General features: G+C 36.5%; 1 protein-coding gene across 3 annotated transcripts in view; it reads right to left on the bottom strand.

Moving 5' to 3' along the window:
* Nucleotides 1-21,463, bottom strand: part of MBD5 (methyl-CpG binding domain protein 5) — a 145,337-nt gene that overhangs the window by 29,076 nt on the left and 94,798 nt on the right. For 2 of the 3 annotated variants that reach the window (XM_040474994.1, XM_040474995.1), the window contains 3 exons: nucleotides 17,741-19,876; nucleotides 4,560-5,585; nucleotides 2,713-2,924 (listed from right to left, as the gene is read on the bottom strand). In XM_040474994.1, coding sequence (XP_040330928.1) covers nucleotides 2,713-2,924; nucleotides 4,560-5,585; nucleotides 17,741-19,876 — 3,374 coding nt within the window. The remainder of the gene's footprint in view (nucleotides 1-2,712; nucleotides 2,925-4,559; nucleotides 5,586-17,740; nucleotides 19,877-21,463) is intronic. The other variant, XM_040474996.1, reaches the window with a different exon arrangement.

The raw sequence follows: 21,463 nt of genomic DNA, 5'->3' as shown, positions 1-21,463 counted from the left end.
ACAGTGAAGTTGCTGAGTATCTGTCTAGGAATTCAGGGCGTTCAACTGCAGCTGGGGGCTTATTGTTCTCATCAATCCAGTGACCCTCTAGTTAGGTACCATTCTCTTTCACAGCCATTCAAATCTTCATCCACTTCTTGAAGCTGGCTGCTTACCATCTCTAGCACTATTCTTAGCTGATAGCCTTACTTAACAGAGAAAATGGAGTTCATAAGGTTAAGAATTCTCATAGTTCTTATATTCTGCTACTATCTGCCCCCTGGCAGGACACACTTCTCTGCAACTGTCTATGCCCCCAATCCGACCCTGCTTCCCAGCGTAAGAGAGCCCTCTTCTGCTCTCTGAAGGTAAGTCCTTCATTTATGCTCTGGATCCCAAGGCACTCCTCAGGGATCTTACCTCATCTGTTATCCCTTGTCTTCCTTATGTTCAATCTTTTCTACTTTTCATTTTTATTTTTCCTTTAGCATACAACCATGTGCATAGCTTCCATATTCTAAAAGTTTGCATTCAACCTACGTCTGTTTCTCTTATGTTCTTCCTAGTCACGTTTTTGAAAGAGTAATCCATACTCTTTAATCCTAACCTTTTCATCCCTCCACCCACTGCAATCTGTCTTGTGCTCCCATCACCCCACCAAAACTGAATTCCACCATCACTGGTGATGTCCTAAATCTAGTGGATTCTCTTCAGGCTTTATCTACTTGTTTGAGATTCTCAGTGACATGGCTGAGCACTTTCTCTTCCCTTCTAAATTTATTTTATTCCACAAGATGTACATGGACATATTCTCATTGTCAAAATAGATACAATTTTCTTTATCACTACTCCCCACCCAAATCTGACTTTCCCATCCCACTCTGATCCCATTTTCTTTCTCAGAAGTAATCAGTGCTGGAGAGCATCCTTGCAGACACTTATTTTTAATACATTAAGGTGTTTAGGTGTATAGCTAATTTTCTTTCTTTCCTTCCTTCTTTCACATAAATGGTTTTGTACTTTAGTATTGTTCTATAATACTACAGTATTGAAGTCTTGCAATCTTGTGGATCTTTTCAAATCAGTTATATAAATATACCTAAACCTACTAGTACTAGAAAGATGGATATACCATAATATATTTAATTATTTCCCTACTGATAGACACTTAAGTGGCTTCTAATTTTTGTCACCACAAATAACGTTGTAATGAACATTCTGGCATGTGCCCTTTTGTTTACATTTGAAGATTTCTCTAAAATAGATACAAAGAAGTTGAACTTCTGGGTCAAAGGGTATGTATATTTATTTTTTACATTATTTTTGAAAAATGCTTATTTTTGAGAGAGAGAGAGACCATGCACGGGTGCGGGGGTGGGAGTGGGAGAGAGAAAGAGGGAGACAGAGGATCTGAAGTGGGCTCCGTGCTGACAGCAGGGAGCTCAATACAGGACTCACACTCACAAACCACAAGATCATGACCTGAGCCGAAGTTGAACGCTTAACTGACTGAACCACCCAGGCATCCCAAGGATATGGGATGGTAACCACCCAGGCATACCCAAGGATAGGTATATTTAAAAACCTGATAGGGGCACCTGGGTGGCTCAGTTGGTTAACTGACTGACTCTTGCTTTCAGCTCAGGTCATGATCTCACGGTTTGTGGGTTCAAGCCCCAGGTTGGGCTCTGTGCTGACAGCACTGAGCCTGCTTGGTTGGGATTCTCTCTCCCTTTCTCTCTGCCATTCCCCTGTTGGCTCTCTCTCAAAATAAATAAAAGAAACTTAAAACAAAAACCCTTATAAACTGTCAAGTTACCTGGATTTGTATCAGCATACACTCTGTATCAGCATACAATCAGACCAACAATATCTCTAAAAGTCAGCAAGGAATATCAATCAATCTGATTGACACATGAATGTTGTAATTTGTCTAACTCTGATTACTCTTTTCATATGTTCATTAATAATTTATTTTTCATTTTCCGTTCATATCTATTGCTCATTTTTCTATTATCTATTTCTATTTCTATTATCAATTATCTTTTTTCTTCCTGATTTGTAGGAGCTCTTTTTGTGTAATGAATGTCGATTACTTGCCATTATTATGCAAGTATTTTCTGCCAGGTGCCACTTGTCTTTAACTTTGTTTAAAATGCCCTTGATCATATGGAGATTTTAAAGTTTTATGTATTCAACCTTATTACTTCTTTTCTTTTTGACCTCCTGATTTTGTATCTTACTGAAAGAACCTTCTCTGCCTCAAGATTATTAAAAAAAATCTGTATTTTCTTTTTATATTTATTAAGTGTCATTCTTTCCATCTAGATCCTTAATCTATCAGAAATGTATTCAGCTTGTAAAGGTAAAGGAAGGCGATGTGGCTGAAGCCAGGGAGAGTGGTGAGGGCAGGACTGGAGAGTCAGGCCAAGCTGGCATGTTAAAGATGTAGATTTCAGTCAGGAGAGCAGTGGAAACCACCAAAGGGTTTAAGAGGATCATATGATCAGTTTTTACTGTCCACTCCAAAAGGACCACTGAGAGGCCTCAGTCAAAATAAAATAACCTTCACACAAAAGACTGGAATGTTTAACAGTAGTCATTCTTGGGAAATAATAGTAAGTGGACGTGAGAGGGCACATGACCTCCTTTTTCTGTCTCTTCCCTCCAGTTAAGTATTTTAACAGACCTAGACATTGTTTACTATTTGAATGACCCAGGGAAGGAGAGTACCTGAAAGTTCTGAAACAGACAAGCCATAGGGTTACTGTTAGCCGGGCAAGGAATTGTGGGCTGTCCTTGAAATGCTTGCAGGTTCTGGTACCCCTGGAGAAGTTGCTGCTGCGGCTGCTGATTTGGAGGAAACATCTGATTGTTGTTTAACAGCGACTGCAGATGAGTCAGTTGGTGGTTATTCAATGTATTGTTTATTGAGGACATGTCACCTATAGTTTGAAAAACATAAAATGTAAGTCAGTGTGACTCTTCAGAGATCCTATGCCTATCTATGCACCTGAGGATTCCTGAAACAAAAACTGAAAACTGCACTTGGCATGGTCATTCTTTTCTCTTTTTCTCATCAATGTCTTACTAAGTGGCAAACAGAGAGTATTATTATTAATTAATTTTATCTTTCGTAATTAGTTTTTTGACTTTATGTCCTGGAGACACTACTTAGTTTTTGCTCTATCCATTAGCCAATCATTATAGATTGAGCTTCAGTGTTATAAACTCCTTGATATTATTTTTGTTACAGCACCTAAAACTAAAGGTGGAAATTAATCGTAAAATGTTTTAGTAATCATAAGTATCTAAGCGAATTATTAAAATGAGTGGATCTGATCAGGCCTTGTTAACAAAATTTAGTTCTCATGCCACAGTCGTCAATAAATACCACCAAATAAAATCAGATTTGGCCAAGGAATATGTATATTGTTTTTTTAAGTAAAAGGTTGGTCACCTAAAATTAAAACTGTAAAGAAAGCTAATAATACAAAAGAATTCATTGCCATAATCATTAAAAATGAATATTATTAAATCAGATGGGATTAGTCAACAACTAAGTTCATATTCATAATTCAAAATTAACTTGTTTTAAAATTACATTGAAATTATCTTGAAGACAATGCCATTGAAATGGTCTTGTAACTTGAAATATGTAAACCTGTGATGTATTTTAGGTTATTTAACTATTGATTTTGACATCAAATAGAACTAATAAACTATAGCAACTAGTAAGCTATAAAATTAGTAAACTATATTCTAAAGGTGTCCATGAAATCTGGAAACATTATTATTAATTTTTAGGTACTGCAGATGCCCTTTTGACAGTGTTATGTGTATGTGCCTCTTTCGAGACTTTCTGGATAGATCTCTGCACTTAATATTACAGCTATCTGCATCAGTCAGTTGGATATACTTGCATTATTTTCTAACTTTTTTGCGATAGAATAATATACGTGAAGGATTTTGTTTTTAAGCCACAAAGTTCTAAGGAATTATACTGGCTGAGGCAATCTAACAGCAGCTATTGAGACTGTCTGTTTCCTTGAACTGGAGCAAAATTTATCTTTGGATGTTTTTATGCCTTGTTTCTTATTTTGCTGGATAAGCATTTACTTTTGTTTATGTAGGGGTCACCTGGAAGAAACACTTCCTCAAACAGTTTCCATCCACAGTGCAGCCGCTCATACTAACCCTGTGATGCCACACCAACTAAAATTCAAATAAGAGTTATTTTTATGATGGGCCTGTGCTTTATTGTTTGGAAAATAAGACTCTACTTGGCTTAAGAGAATGATAGGTAGGTTAAGTTTAAGTGGCATCAGAATTAGAAGATCAGAGAAAGCAGATTAAAATGTTATTCAGTACTGCTAGAATAGGGGAAGAGGAAAAAGTCATTTTCATGTTTGTATAACTATGGGTGTGTGTGGGTGTTATTATATTTAGTTCCTTAAGCAAGCTGTGACATAACAAAAACATTTTTAAAAATAGTGTGACAAAATGGAGTTTTTAAAAAGGAGAAAATAGAATTAGAAAAACGTTTCTTTTGTAAAAATTTGTGAAAAAATTTAACTTACCAAGCAGACCTGTCCCCAGTAGAGGGTTAAGTAGCTGTGGCACCACAGAGTTACTGTTGAGTTTAGCTGGACCAGGTGTATTCCCAGCATTATTAGATATATTCAGCAATGTTTCTGCCATTGACACCACTGCTGTCCCACCAAGTGTTGAGACAGTCAGTGCTGCCACTGCTGATGATGTAGTGGTTGTGGTAGTGGTTGCCTGGGAGGAAGTTGCTATGGAAACCTCTGGATGATTAGCGGTGTTGGCCGATGCTGAGTTCAGGACACCTCCCAACAGCTGGGGATTCAAGGCCATTAATCCTGAGGCCCCAGTGACAGCTGGGAGGAAGAGGGGGTTAAAAGTAGTGTCACTGCCTGCAAAGCTCGGTAAAGGGTTCCCCAGGGGGCTGGTTAAAAGGGTCTCAGCTCGGCTGTTCTCTGACTGATTGCTTGGCAAATGGTCTGGTGGGGCTGTCATCTGTGTTAATGAGGGTAAAGGGGTATTTTGCTGTTGCAAAAGATCTGAGATGGTCAGATTGAAAGATGGCAGGGGAAGCATGGCAGCTGCTTGGGCTTGGTTCTGAAGCAGGGCTGCTAAGAGCTGAAAGTGAACAGGCTGCAATACCTGCCCATCCATGTCACCGGAGAGAAAAGCTAAAGCAGCGTTTACATTCGGGTTGAGAAAACCTAAAGGGTGGAGGTTGATCTCAGACTTGCCTTCTCCTGCTGAAGGCTGGAGGATATTTAATAGATTCTGGTTTAGGAGATGCTGTTGATTCACTGGCAAAGAGATAGGTAGAGAACTGAGGAGGCTGGGGTTCAAGGGGTGTGGAAGATGGTTGTTTGAAGTGCTGTTGGATGGAAAATGAAGTGCGTGCTCTTGGCCAACATAAGGAAAATCACTCCCAATAGGCAGCTGACTCTGCAGTGGGTTTCCAGCTGCGGTGGTAACTATGACGCCATCTTGAAGAACAGATGTTGTCTTTGTGATGGCAGGGTGGCTGGTGCCAGCTATGGCTATGGAGGATGATGGTCCTGAACCGCCTAAAATGAAGAAGAAGAAGAAGAAAAAACACTTATTAATTATGGACGTTAAAGAAGACAACCCCATAAAAATACATTAAGGTATATTTCAATTAATTTGTTACACACCACCTTTGGGAATTTAAATCAGATTAATTGTAATCAGAGATGATTTGGCACTGTTTAATAACACTTAAATTTAACTCTATACTTCCTCATCTACTTTGAAAATAAGTACATTGAAGAAGTTTAGAAATATTAAAAAATATTAAGAAATAGCTAACTATTCTGTCAAATAGCTTGTTTTTCACAAAGTGGACAAGGTGATGAAGATAGGGCAATCTGTGCTGTAGCTGGTAGACAAAGGTAACAAGGCTTTATTTTTCAAAATATATTTTCATTTAAGAAAATGTTTTTGGTCTTTATTTATAACACTACCTTCCTTTTAGTGAAAAAAAAAAACCCTAGAATATACATGAGAGTATAAAACAAAATAAAAAATACCTATGGAGATAACTATTAATATTTTAATGTGTAGTTCTGCAGGCTTTTCCCACCTGTATATGTATATACATATGCAGACATATACACACATATTACATATTTTAACAAAAATGGAATCATGCTGTTTTGTAACCTTTTTCTTTTATTGATAGGTTTTGACTATCTTTCCATGTTAAGTCGTGTTAACTTTAGAGCCATTTTACTACTATCATGTATGAATATACCAAAATTTAATCAATCTACCGTCATGGATATCTGATTGTTTACAATCTTTTACTGTTGTAAGCAACACTATGGTAAACATTCTTATTAACTCATCTTTGCCAATATGCTCAGTTATTTTCTAAGGATAAATTCTTAAAAGTGGAATTCCAGGGACAAAAGGGTTTACATATTTTTTAATATGAGTACATATTGTCACACTGCCCTACAGTGAAGTTGATCAATGCACATTCAACTTACATTTTCATAAACAGGGTATGGCAGTGTTCATTTCTCACCAACACTATGTTTTATCATTTAAAAATTTTTTGTCACTGATAGCATAAAGATACTCTGTACTTAGGATTCCTTAAATCAGACCAAATGCCATCACCCAAATAGTATTCTTAATCTTGAAAGTCTTACGCTTCAGACGAAAATTCAAGGAACTTAATATTTAAAAATATAAAATTTCAGTTGCTTATTATAATCGTTTTAGTTGTTCTCAATCCAAGCTGCACAACAGAATTACCTGGAGAACCTCAAACAAACAAATAAACAAAAATAATGCCTGGGCCTTATCCCAGGCTAGTTGAAAGCTTGTCTCTTAGGGTACAGCTTGAGCAGTAGTATCCTTTGAAATCACCCCTGGTGATCCAGATGCACAAGGGATGGGGTGAGAATCACATTCTGTTGAAAAGGAACCTACAATCATTGTTTTCATAAAAGGTCTTTCCCTAAAGAGAAGCATTATGTAATATACGCATTCATCAAATATTGTTACAGGCTTATGTAACATGTATATGATATAATGAACAACACTAGTGTTACTGAAAATCTAAAATAATCCAAACACTTTGCTGCTGTGCTATGCCATCAAAAACTTTATATCTGACCATGTTACCATTGAGACCTTGTCTAAATACATATATGCAGAAATGTTTCCATAGTTGTAATAGTACTACAAATTTTATATGCTTCTTGTTTTCTTCTAATGGAATAACACAAGAATCTTTCCTTTTTGGTATATGGAAGTTTGCATGAATATTTTTAACCTTGTAGTCTATGGATCGATCATATTTGTTGACCTATTCTGATAAAGTTTGGTATTTATATTTTCATCATCGTATATAACACAGGGATGAACATCTTCCTGCATATGATACTTTGCTACCTTTGAGTTTTCTTTAGGAAAAACTGGCATGATTGTTGTGAGAATCAAAAACAGGTCAGTGACAGGCTTGTAATGTCTAAAAGTCTACACAAATAAATGGAGTTATCATTGTCAGCATTATTATTTACATTAGTAGCTGCGGTTAGTAGTGGTGATGTAGTAATAGTAGTAAGTATAAATCAGTATATCCAACACACCTTATAGAATATCTCTATATTGCATGACTTTGCAATTTTTCCCAGCTATCATGTCTGTTTTTTTTTAAGTTTTCAGTGTTTCATTTAAAGAATGAGATTTATAAAAAATCTGTTTAAAAATATATAAATATTTATAAACCTTTATCACAAGACAATGACTATGTGCACAATGAGTAGGGTAAGAACATATCAAATACTGAAGGAAGCATATGGTATACAATTCTTTAAATGTTAATTCAGCTTTGTGATAAAACAGTCAACACCTTAAGCATGTCATTGCTTCGTAAAGCTTCCTATTTCTGTAAGTGGCAAAAAATGTGCTTTATTTGCATTTTGAAACCATCTTTTTAAGCAAGCCAATAACAACTCTTATTTACTGGTAATCGCTATCTGTGGCCATTTTTTTCCCATCTGCTAACCAATAATGACATATTTAAATGTACAGATCACTGTCCTTTTAACCACAACCAGAGCACATTTTCAAAATACTCTAGCAAGACATTATAGATGTAGGGTTTCCTTAGAGTTTACTATTATTAATATTTTTGTCTTGTTTTTTAAGAGAGAAACATCTACATTTAGGAGCCATTTGGGGACATTATTCTAAAAGTTCTTCATATAAATATTCTTGAGGAATGACAATAAAGAAACTATGGTTGCTCTTGAGGAATGACAATAAAGAAAATATTACAAACAAGAAGGTTGTGGACATCCCAAGCTTCTTAAGGGTAATATGTGGATCAAGGCCTATTTTTTATTTTCTCTAACTTTCAACAATGAGCAGGCAGGCTCTGTTAAATAAAAGGTTAGAAATGGTGATATAAAACAACCACAAAAACAGCCCCCTGCCCTTTCCTGCAGGAACTCATTGTATAGGAAAAGTGATAAACACACAAATCTCCCTGTCTTTCTTTTTCCTCTTTTGATACACATTTATTGGGAGCTTATATGAATCAGAAATGTTAAAGCTCTGTTCACAGAGCTAGTGTAACTATAATGCAATATGCTAAGAGATTTGACGGATATACAACAAAGGGACAATTAGAAAACTGAAGGTGTGAGGGTAAACTAAGCAATGGTAACATTTGATCTGGGATTTGAAACTGGAAAAGGAGATAGAAACAAGGTCATTAGAAAAAAAGAGAAGGAGATAATGAAGTACATGGAGGTACATATCCTGAAAACAAAGAAACTGACCAAAAATATTGTATGCTGCTTTTCCACACACACCTCCCCTCCCACCATGGTTAAACCTATTGCCTTAGACAAGCAGCACAGAAATTTGAAATTATCTTTCTAAACCATTAAAGGCAAGGATCACTTCTTATTTCTGAGACCTAACATGGTCTCTAACACACAGTTGACATTCCAAAAATGTTGGTTCAGTGAATCTATTAAGAACATAAAACCGGCATTCAACGTCTAGAAATCAGAGCTTTTAATGCTGTGTGTGTGGCATGTGTGTATGGGAAGTAAGGGAGAGGATACCATCCATTTGTGGATAAAGTAAAAACTGATTTCAGTATTGGTCCAAAGCCAGGAGGTCAGGGACAGGAAAGGAGATGGTTGGAAGGTGACAAGTTACTTTAGACTCTCACGTGGTCCAGGGAGTTAAAATCACCTTACAGAGGAAGAGGCACATTCCAAAGTATTCTGAGTTAGTTCTTAAAGTCGCTCAAAAATGCTTGGGGTCATCCAAAGAAGACCCTGAATTTTTATATCTGGAGTGAAATTGGAGATTGCTTATTTCTGAGCTGCTTAATCTGCTTAATAGGCACTCTCTGGCAAACCTACTTCACAGTTCTGCATAAAAACCATATGGTCTCTTGAAGCACATGGAAAAAAAATGTTTTCTTAAAGATGAATTTTTTTTTCCAGCCAAGATGTTTTGTGCTTAAACTAATGAAAGGGACAGTTACTAAGTTCTTTTAAAAAGCAAACTATTCACTAAACAATAAGCAGTTAAATAGCCAAATGGCATCTGGAGCCTGGAACAAGTTAGTAAGTTGGAGAAGTCCTTTAACTGAAAAAAAATGATTATTTCACACCAGCCAGCAGCACCATGAACTGGCACAAATTCTTTTTCTCATTGTCTCTGTTGCTTTTAATGAGGTAGGAGATGAGACTGAAAAGTCACCCAAATAAACTTTCCTGGGGTGAGGTCACGTGCCTAGACACCCAATCAGAGGTTGAGATAAACTGGGACAATCAGGAATTGACAGTTAACCTTCCCAGTGGGGTAGATTTCCAGATGTAAACAGTACTCTTTGCATACACATATAATTTATGATGTGTGTGTGTATATGTGTGTGTACACACAGAAGTAGCACCAGTAAAATTTTTAAAGGTTTTTAAAGGATACTTTCCTATTATTACTAGTTTCATTCTTGAGATGTTTTTTCTGCTTCATTTAAAATTTTTTTTTGCTTTTTAGAACAAAGGTAATATCTACTGCTTTAGATTTATTTCTCTTGTCACCAATATTCTTTAAGGAAAGTCGTTGTTTACATTATGCTAAACTCTTCTATGGTCGGCTCTTAAGTATTAATATTATTGTACATGTCTTTGTATGCACACAAGAGATGGCATAAAACTTATACCAAATGGATCAATAAAGTGCTTTTAAAATGTCATTATACCCATTTGATCTATATCCCCAATTTTGAATAAACACTATTTTATGCTAGAAAATTTTTTCAAAGTTAATATGCCCAAATACTGATTTTTGTCTATAAAAATTTAAGAGCCTAAGAGATGATTCATATAAAAGATATGCCTTCACCATTTGACCTTTATAATTTGCTTTGGCAAGTGTACTTTAAATGCAAACAAGGTCAATGGTAATCCTTAATAAAAATGAATGCTTGTAGAAACAAGAGGAAACATCATGCCCTAGTGAGTCTAATAAAATATAATTCACTTTTCAATCCTATGGAAATAGTAAAATTTTCTCCTCTATATTTAAAGGATTAATTTAAAAAATAAATAGAAAGATAACTTGTGTGAACAGTCTAGATCTTCCAACAAGACATTATTTTCCCAAGCCTTAGTAATGGCATTGTATATGTATTTATAAAAATATATCAATTTCTATCTTTGTGCTTTGGATCCTGATGTAAATTCCTAGCATTCTTTTAGCAGCAGTAGGCAGGAAGACCTAGGGACTGGTGGTTATTTGCTCTGTAAAAGGAAGGGAGGGAGGGGGACCCCAAACCAAAGCATTTAGAGAAGAATTGGGGGTAAGGGATCAATGGCAGTATCTAATGAAATGCTTTCCGCCCTTAACAGGGCCAACCTGCTGGGGAGGAAGAAAACAAGTGGAAGGGATGCTTGAATACTGGAATATGAAGTTTGAGTCATGACTGTATCAAGATCAGTCTTGTGGTGGTAATGGTGTCAGGCAAAAAAAAAAAAAAAGTGAATTTGTGTGTGTGTGTGTGTGTGTTACTGATCATTTATTTCCTTAACACAGAATTACTCTTAAACTGTTGGAGTAAATGCAAAAATGCTTGAGATGTTTCAAGTAACAAAGTTTTGGTTTATTTTTAGAAATGCTTTTTATCACATGATAAAAATTTTTATTGTAAGGAAACCAATTTTGAGAAAAGAGGTTAAATCCCTTGCTTGGTGGGATTTCTGCTCTCTGAATATGAGCGTAGAGTAACACTTAAAATGTTTCAATATTCCATTCAGAAGTTTTATCTCCTTATTTTGTTTAATGAGCAGAGTAAACTGAGTTTCTAAGTTATAAATACAGTTAACTTTGTGTCCTTCCATTGTATACTACTTTATCTGCAGTGCTAAAACAGTGCTTAGCACATACTAGGTGCTCAATAAATATTTGTTGAGTTAATTACCTCATGAATATTCTAAGACAGTTTAGACCTATTTGGGGCTGCAAAACCAACTTAGTGTGCCCCAACCAGTATATTTTGATAAATGAAATAGAAAAACAAAAGAATACATTGTATATCTAGGGCACTATTTTGTGCAAACTGTTTCTGCTAATTTATATATATGAGTGCTAGGTCATGTTAGTTTAGTAGGTGATAAAATCATTTCAGTGGGCCATGACTGTCTTAGAGAAAAAAAAAGAAAGAAATAGAATACGACAGGATAAGATAGCATGGGATCAAAAAGATCAGAGTGCATCACATATAATTGTTTTATTTTTGGAAACTTTTGTTATAAATTAAAAACATATATCTAGTGGATTATAATGCAAGTTAATTTCTTACTGTAGGAAGGAAGAAGTACCAAAAGGCTGAAAACATTGCTTTAGAGTCAGGCCTCTGAGTTGCTCAACTTTGTGGGGAGTGGTTTATGGAGCTGTGCTCCAGGAAGCATGTTTGTCAGAAGAGGTGTCCCTGCGGAGTTGTAGAGCACAGGAGCTCTGCCCTAGGTTATCTATGATAAATATTCTCCCTTGTACCTGTACCCATGGGTCTTGGACAGATATTTTGAAATTTCCTGGACTAGCTCTCACTGAGGAGTAGCTCAGCAACTCCTTCACACTTCTGTTGTTCCATTTTTAATCTGTAGAAAGGTGGGCTGTTACTTTGAATTTGCAAGTATAATTCTTACAAAATAACTTTTAGTCTACTCTTTGCTTGACTGGCATTAATGCTGTTTGATGTAAGTCCCTATAAAGGAAGAACACTAAGATTTATCTACTACTACATGCATGTGGAAAAGAAATCTATTTTGATGATACCACAGGAATATTTTTAAGCATTATTTTTTAATGAGTCAAATTTGTGTAGAGTGAACATCACTGCCTAGAATTGGGTACTTTTAGAAGCTGCATCAGTGTTTTCAGACCACTTGATTTTAGTAAGTAATAGCTTAGGCATGTCCTAGAGAACTGAAGGATTTCTAGTGACTTCATAAGTGAGTTTAGTGTATTGCAATGGAATAAAATTCTCCCAATTTGCACACTGGGACAATTTATTTCTTGAAAGGTACAAAATAGATCATTGAATCAGCAAACATATCACACCACTCTGAGTTCTGTCTTCACCTTTGATTATACAGACTCAATGTCTAAAGTCAAACATATTTTAAGTCCTTCTTTTGTACACAAGGAAACATTAAGCCTGGAATATGTAAACAAACAAGTGGTGTAACCCTGATAATAGGAAACCTTCTTAAACAGCAAGACATTGTTGTAAAAATATCTTACAGCAAAGAAGAAATGGCTCATTTTGCAAAAACTTAACTGAAAGAACAGACATAGATTTTTATCACACAATCAAGAATTTAATAGAGTTTTGGTATTGGCTAAAAAACAAAGCAGAAGGCAACTTTTAACCTAGAAGCCTTGTGCATCAGAGGGATAAATTCTAGGCATTTAATGTTTGGTTGCAAATACTGTCAATAGCAACTATTAGTAATTCATTCACAACCTTAAAGGAGCCTTTGCCCTTCTTCACTCTACATTAGTCTCTGTAAGACTAGAAGATTATTTCCACACAAACGTCACATATCCTGAGAGGGCTAATAACTTACATAGTACAATCCATCCGTGAACATTTTTATCCCATATTCTCTTTGCACCTGTAACTTCAAATGTAGGGAATGACAGTTTCCCTTTATTTTCTTTACTGGCATGTTCTGAGAATAAATAAATACATAGAACATAACACCAAGCTCATTGCTTTGCAGTCTGTTACCTAAAGTGTTCTTTTGTGGTCTCTATTTCATTTTCTTATACCTACCATATCAATGGCTGTACTGAGTTTCAATCACATGCTTTTTGTGCTGAAAGAAAAAACACTTTCTTTTCCAGAGTTTTTAAAAAATATATATAAATATCCGTGAACATATATTTATTCATAGGTTTATTTATATTCTTGTTAGTCAGTGTATCTCTTTAAGACTTAAGGCAAATAAATGAATTATTTTCTCTTCTGGTACAAACTCATACTCTTCCTCTTCAGAGGATTCTATTTTCCTGTGTTTAGAAGAGTTGATTAAATGTTTTTTACTAGAAAAAAAAAAAAGAATATAAAAGGGGTTTTGAAGTGAAAAAGTTGTATTTAATGACTATCACATTGGAGAAGGTCAGGTTGTTATTAAGTTGGTTAGCAGAGTAGTCTCAATCTTTTTGCTTCTTTGAAATTGTGAAAAACCACAGGGCTACGGAAGGGATAAGTTGTCCCAGGGACACTGACAGGACTTGGTCCTCTGCAGAGGCCAGGGTTACTGGCGTGTGTGATCTTGTTCTATGGTCAGCAGGTGAGCAGCGGTCAGAAAACTGAGGAGGCGCAGGCCTGATAACATTTGCCAGTCAAGGGCACCTGATTTGGGATTCCTCCCTGAACAAAAACCCCACAGGACATGTGCTGGAACCATTTAAATGCTGAAAGTTGGCTCTCTTCATAAATGGAAAGTTGCTTTAAATGGACACTACTGATGGATTTCAGAACATACCTGCATTCAACAGTTTGAGTATTTGAACTGAGAATCAGAACTTTGGGGTTTGGTTTGCCAGACCCGGCCAGGCTTGGCTTTACAACTTGAGGAATGTCAGCAAGGATCCTACTGGTCATTTTCTAAATCTGTTACATGGAGATACTAAGCTTTACTTGTAATTTGAAATCCAAAAAGTGAATAGAAACCTGTAAACTTTACGATGAAACTGTTCAGAGAGCTTTAATGGAAAGGCAATTTCAAAACAGCAAATAGAATTAATAAAACCTTGCATAGTCTTAAATTTTAGAAATATTTTCTAAGCATTTTATATCTTTTACCTGATTTTTTTTTTTTTATCTCAGCCTCCAATTCCCATATTTGAGATGTGATACAATTTTAAATGTTTCCCATGGAATCCACATGTAGGCCTAAAAAAATCAGTATCCGGGTTGTTTATAATAGAAAAACTCTCTTTAAAATAAGTTTCTGACAATAAATAACCAATCAAATTAAGTGTTCTCAGAGCGAGTGATTTCTCCTCTTAAAGTCTTACTGTAACATTTTTGAGTTGCTTAGGAGAGTGGAAAAGGCACTGGATTAAGCAGGTTACTTGAGTTGTGTCCGGGCTCCGTTACCAGAGAGAAGAGTAGCACTATGTTACCTGTGGGTTTCTTTCACCTTCACTGTGTTGTCATGCTCGGAAGGGCAGAACTAGCATCTGCATAGGTGCCTCCTTCAAAGGTCTACTGACACATCGCCCAGTAGGAAACCCATTCTTATCTGATTGAATGAGGTGATACAAATTCATTAAAATGAAGGTCAACAAATGTGACTCACAAATGAGGGGCATTTCTCTTGACAGTTTGGACATTTCATCTGTGTTGACACAACATCCTAGCATCAGAGTACAGAGAGAAGGCAAAAATCACTGACCTTTGTCTAAAAGTGCATCAAAAGTTTACAAATGTGGCTTGTAACATGCACTGATGTGTTTTAATGTATTATCTGTTGGGTATTTTTAAAAATTTTGAAAGTGAAACATTCAAAGTTTTTTTGACTACTGAAGTTTTTAGATGAAGAACTTACACAGCTGGGAAGAAAATGGATTTTACAATCAGATGAACCTGAGTTCAAATTTTAATTCAGTTATGCACGAGTTTGGTCAATTATTTAAATTCTCTGAAGTTCAGTTGCTCATGTGTAAAATGGGGGCAATAATACCTTATACTTTAGAGAACTACACAGATTAGAAATAACATAGGTAAATCACTTGGCACGTCATAAGTACTTGGTAGCTATGATAGCTATAAGCAACATTTTAAGAGTAAAATGTATTTTTCTTCCAATGTCTTATTGGTATGCTAGGGCTACGTAGCAGAGATTATAGGGATAGCTGTGACTGCCACCTGCTAGCTCACTCTGCATGCCTAGCCTTGCTACTTATTTCATGGATGAATAAATGTCAGTGCAAATAAATATTTAGGCTAAGCAATTATAACGACAGTGCATTCAGTTGACACAGTTTACTGTGTATCAAAAAGAAACATGGAATTAGAGACGTTTTCAATATTCAGCTCATCAAAAGAGTTACAGTAATTAGTAAATCTACCCATTTTCACAACCAGCTGCACATCAGATCTATGTACTTTAATTAGTATTTAATTTTATTAGGTTTAATATTTTAAAACTTCTTACTGACCTAGATTTTTTATCAAAGTATATGCTTTCTGTTAGCTTACACATGATTGGTCAAATCCATATCATTACTAGACATTTATTCTTGTACAACTTAGCTACTTATATGCTAACACTTTTCTTAGATTAATAAATTTTCAACCTGTGTTTGACACTCCCAGCGCTGGCAATCCAGATCTGATGCTTTACAGAGGTTCATGGAACAAGAAAATAAATGTCCGAGACTATATAAAATAAGTCTAAACTGAACATTCAGAAGAAACAAAAATATAAATAAATGTTGGTCTTTTCCATTACGGATGAATTGAAATACATCATTAATAAAATATATACACTTTGCAATATTAACTCAGACCTGAAACAAAGTAAGTTGAGGTAAGGGGTATCAAAACGTAAAGATATATAATACAACGAGACTAATAATGTCTCATCTAAATGATTGAAGGCATGCTTAATAAATATGGTATATTTTAAAATAGTTACTGATTTCATGTCACTTTCATCTGCTAAAAGCATAAGGTTAAATTTTCACTTTTGTGGAATTATTTAAAAAGGTATATGAGTCATTGAAAAGTTGGAAGCCCCTTTGGAACAAGTATCCTGTTAAACACATAAAAAATAGTTTCATGAGATTCTTTAGACTAAGAATATCTAGAAGGCACTAATCGTTTCAATTATCTTCTCCACCTTATATTCTTTTTAACACAAGAGGTCAATGAACAGTTCATTAAATACTGACATCAAAACATAAAACAGCACAAGTTGTGGAGGATGGCAGGTGTAAAGAAGTGATGCCAGGAAGGAAAACACTCAATGTTACTACCAGCAACAGAGACATGTAGGTTCTAATGCTCTTCCAGCATGACGGTAGAATACAGTCTATACATATCCAAACAATATCTTGTTATTAAAAACCTCAGCAGTTTTCTCATTTCCAGTAGCAATCTGGTTTTCAAAGCCCGTTGTATTCATATCTGAATAATATTGTCTCTACAGTTATCTTTTGTTTCCTCCCTGTCATTTCCTACAAATCTCTCAAACCATTAGTGTTGGGTTTTGGGTATTCTTTCTGAAATACTTCCATGGTGAAATTTTCTGATGCCTCCATGAATTTACCTCTTTAGTGCTTCTTTACTGATTTTTATAACAATTTCTGATGACCCTATTGCACAAAACACAGTTCTTTCTAATGTGTCTACTTTTAAATAAATTGGTCTCCTTCATTATAGTGGATGAAGAGATATAATAAATTTGGGTTCAAAACCTTAATGTCAATGGTAAAAATAATGGCTAAATTCTACAAGAAAACTGTAAAATAATTTCAAGATCAAAAATTCTGGAAATCAGGTTTTCAAGCCTTTTTTATTAGAAAACTTAAATTATTATCTTTTTTTTTAAAGGGAGTAGCCAATATCCATTTTTGAATTTTCTCAACAAATAATAATAAAGGATAGCAAACTAAGATAAGAAAACACATTAGAAGGCAGCTTTCTACTTCATACAACTTCTAGTTACCTTTCCTATCCATTTACCTATTTCTGGTCAGCAGCAAGAACAAAAATTCTGTTTATTTTTGCCTTTTTGGGTTTTCCAAGATGAGCATCATTTACCTGAATACAAACAAAAGCTAGGGGAAATGCTTTTCTATTGGCATAGACCGAGTACATGTCTCGTGAACCAGGAAACCCTGCCTTCTATGGCTTCTTTTGTAGTTTAGAGTCCAATGGTTATACAACCAACCGAAAGTCAAACAAAATTCAAAATGACAGATTGACAACAAGTAACGGAAACACATGGAATCCCCTTGGTTGTTATTTTTTCTAGACAAATCCCTAGCATTCTGTAAATAAAATTATAAATACTAAAGAAATGATGACAATTTCACAATGGGGAAAGGATCATTTCTTATCATAATAAATATTTTGGTACAAATTTTAAAAAACGTAGAAAAGTTTAGTACCTTGGGGTACTTTTTTCTAATAAAACCATACCTGCTTCAGAACTTGTTTGATTATAGCTGCTAACAATGCTGTTTGGTATCACTGGAGTGGAGGACGTTGAAATTCTTGACTGAGGTGGATTGGGATGTAATGAATTTCCTAAAGCCATGCCCGACTGACTGAGCATCCCACAGTTCCCGCTAGCCTGAATCTGATTTATTAAACCTGCAAGATGGTGGTTTGGGACTGGGCTGTTACTGTGAACAAAGTTAGTGTTTGCATTGTGGCAGTGCACGGCTTCCCCTCTCAAAGGTATGTTCTGTGTCAGTGAATTCTGAAGAGCACTGGAGTTCATATTGGGATCTGTAAAATGCAGCTGGTTAGCAGAGCAAGGCAAAGCAGTATTTGAGCCCCCACAACCCGGGGTACTATTGCTACTCAAGTGAGAGCTTTGACAACTCATAGACTGTAGTAACTGAGACATTGAACTGATGGGAAATGAACCCTGACCCTGCTTTCTTAGCAAGTCGGGTCCAGGTTTAGGAACTGCAGAACTATCCATTTGAGACTGTCTGAGCAAACTCAACACTGTGGTAGGTGGCTGTTTTCTTTTCCGCAATGAGTCTTTTTGCTGAGACATCAGCTTATCTCTTAGTGCTGCTCGACCACTTTGCCCTTCCCCTGTTGGGAGAAGCATGTTGGCAGTAGGAGTGAACATGGTGTTTAAAGTGCTAGGTCCTTCAGTGTTGCCACTGCCAGCAACAGCTCCAGAATTGCTACTGCTGCTACAGTTGTTACCAGCAAGTTTGTTTTGATTTGCTAGCTGTGCTTTGGCTGCTGCTGAGAGTAAACTACTTGCTGGAAAGGAGGCAGCATTGTGCTGGTTCAAGATCTGATTTAAAGGCATTCCCAGCAAACCAGGCTGACTCTTTATGGAACCACTTCCGGCAGATGCAGTCGGAAAAGCTGCACTGCTTGGGGAATTTAGTACATTACTCATTCCAGCAATTAATGGGTTAGGGATATCCTTGTACTGATGGTGTCCATCGGACTTGGTAGAAGGGCTTGATGGCATTGATGGCCTTGGGGACCCTATTGTTGACCTTGGTGACCTGGGTGGAACCTTAATACCACTACAAGTGGCCTGGGGTCCTAGAGGTGGCATCATGAAATTTCCGTGATCTGATGATGTGGAAGATGAGCGTGATCTTTGGGGCGATGCCTCAATCCTTCCAATTCCAGTCCCCATCATGTGCACTGGGGATGTCACTGGAGAAGGGGACAGGGAGGTTGAAGCTGAATGCTGAACTCTTTGTATATGACTCCCATGATTCATATGACCAGGTTTTACGGTTGGCAAAGGGAGATTACTTGGCAAAGGAACAACAGCAGGAGGCATGCTTACATTCATCACAGGTACCTGAGAGTGGACATTTGAATGGAAACTAGTTGGATTAATGATAACAGGGTTCTGATTCACCGGTTTACTGGGAATAGGGTCAAGAATGCCAAGTGGATCTTTCTCGGATGTTAATGGCTTTTTCTGAAGAGCACAAGAAGGTGGAGGAGGGGGAGGTGGGCCTTGGGGTGGTTTGTGGTGGAACATTGCTCGTGGTATTTCCATATTAGTTGAAAAATTACACATTGGTTTTTTCATTACTGGACTCTTTGTAGTCAAGGTTGGGGAAAGAGGTATATTAGTCCTTCCAGCCATTGCACAGGATGACTGTACGGGAGAACCGTGTAGCATTACTGAAGGTGGAGAAAGAGGAGTCCTATTTAGATGAATAGGACTAGAATTGGGAGCTCCATGAAAACCAGGATTATTTCTTGGGAAAACATCAGGGCTTCCAAGTGGGTCAGTCCTTGGAGAGATTGAGCCATCTCCATATATCTGGGAACCTGACGATGCTGGGCTGGGGAGGCCTCCATGGCTGCCACGGAATGGAGATTTCTGTCCGTGTTCACTGCTGCCCAGTCTCTGCCGGGGGTAGATGGGGTGGAGTTCTTGTTGCTGGCTTCCAGGCAGTTCTTGTACATATAGCCTTCCCATGGCATTGGATGATCCAATCATTAACTTGAAAGGATTCTTACATTCAGGCATTACAGAATTTGTAATTCCTTCATGCGACTTATTTCTTACAGATCTTGGAGTTGCTGCCCGAGAAGGTACTACTGGAGTTGCATCTGGTGTGAAAAAGAGAGAGAGAAAAAAAGAATTCTGTTAGTAGTCTCAATTCTTTTGTGTTGGCATGGGGGGAGGGAAGGAAAGGAGGAAATGAGGAAGGGAGGGCATCTGGAAATAGAAATTTTCAAAAAGAAGCTGTGACTCTATGCGATTAAAAAAAAGTTCTGTACTCTAAAATAAACTTTGATGGAAAAAAATGCACATTATTCTCCCTTAGTTGACCAAAAGTTCTCAATAACTGCTCATTGTGCTTGTTTACTTCTTATCTGTTGAGAAAGGATGGGGATCTGAATCAGTACATACTGACATTAGCCATCCTAATAATATTTATAATGTGAAGACTCAAGATTGACAGCCCATACAGAAGTGGCAATATTACTATCTTGTTGGGTTTGAATTTTTTAAGAACAGGGTTACATCAGAAAATTAAAATCTGCATAGCATAGTTTCTTATAATTTAAATGCACGGCCATTTTCACCAGAAAGTGTGTTACCCTATAAATCTTTCTGTTTCCTTACTGAAACTTCCTCAGGACAGCTACAAAAACTCTTCCTTATCTCACCATTTTTACTGTGAGAGCAAAAGAGTCTTAATTTTTGTGAATTAAGTGGATGGGGTTTTGAATCTTTTAAAATGGGAGTGATAACAATAGTGAGGGCAGTGATACTGCAATCACGCTTAACTTCATCAAGTCTGTAACACTATCCAACACTGCAATTTCTTTGCCCTTGATCAGCTGTTATTGTAAAAACAGCCTTAGTCAACCAACTTAGGCAAAAGATTGCAATTCTTTTACTAGGCTGGAATTCCAATGCAAAATTTACTCAGAATGCTAAAATCTTCAGTACTGGGTTCCAATCGAGTATTCTCTTTTTGCAGAAAGCATCGCTCCCTCTCTGGCTTTTTGGAATCCCTTCAGTTCCTTTGGAGATCAGACAGAATATAGGCAACAAAAGCAAGCTGGCTCATCACACAGAATTTTCATTTTATCATGTCCGAAGTCTAAGTTTAAGTTTTTTAGCCCCTAAGGATGTTTAACTATTTATAAAGTTGTGCCTTTTAAAACAGAGATGGCAAATAAAATCAGTTTCGTATGCCAATTCCCATCAACTGGTGGTGGCTGCTTAGAGAGCTATGTAGAAAGATGTCAAACTCCACTGGGCTCTGTGAGAAAATGCCAATGAGTCTTACAGGCACAGGAGATGAAAGTGGTCCCATGTATACCATAAGCTGGCCACCGCAATTCCGAGACTTGCAATATATTAGCAAGTATACTTGGATCCACTTGCAATTAGAGGTATCTTTACTTAAATGGATAACTGTAGACTTAAGATAAATACCCTTTTCCTGTCTGCTAGATCATATATAGGTCAAATTACATCATAACAATTTCTAAGACTGTGGTTATCAATCTGGGGTAAAGCGAAGACTAGGCAGGGTATATTAAAGAAATAAGAGAATGCAGTGAACATATAGTTTTCTTGGAAAAGTGGGCTTTCTATTTCTAGTATGGTAGAGATTATTTGATAAAGTGGTTTATGCATATAATATATGAAAAGTTGAGGATATAAGAGAATTGCAGCCG

This window comes from Herpailurus yagouaroundi, unplaced genomic scaffold, assembly GCF_014898765.1.
Source record: "Herpailurus yagouaroundi ecotype Mexico unplaced genomic scaffold, PumYag 140, whole genome shotgun sequence".
Taxonomy (NCBI): Eukaryota; Metazoa; Chordata; class Mammalia; order Carnivora; family Felidae; genus Herpailurus; species Herpailurus yagouaroundi.
Note: the sequence above shows the minus strand (reverse complement) of the source record. Positions and strands in the feature narration are given on the sequence as shown.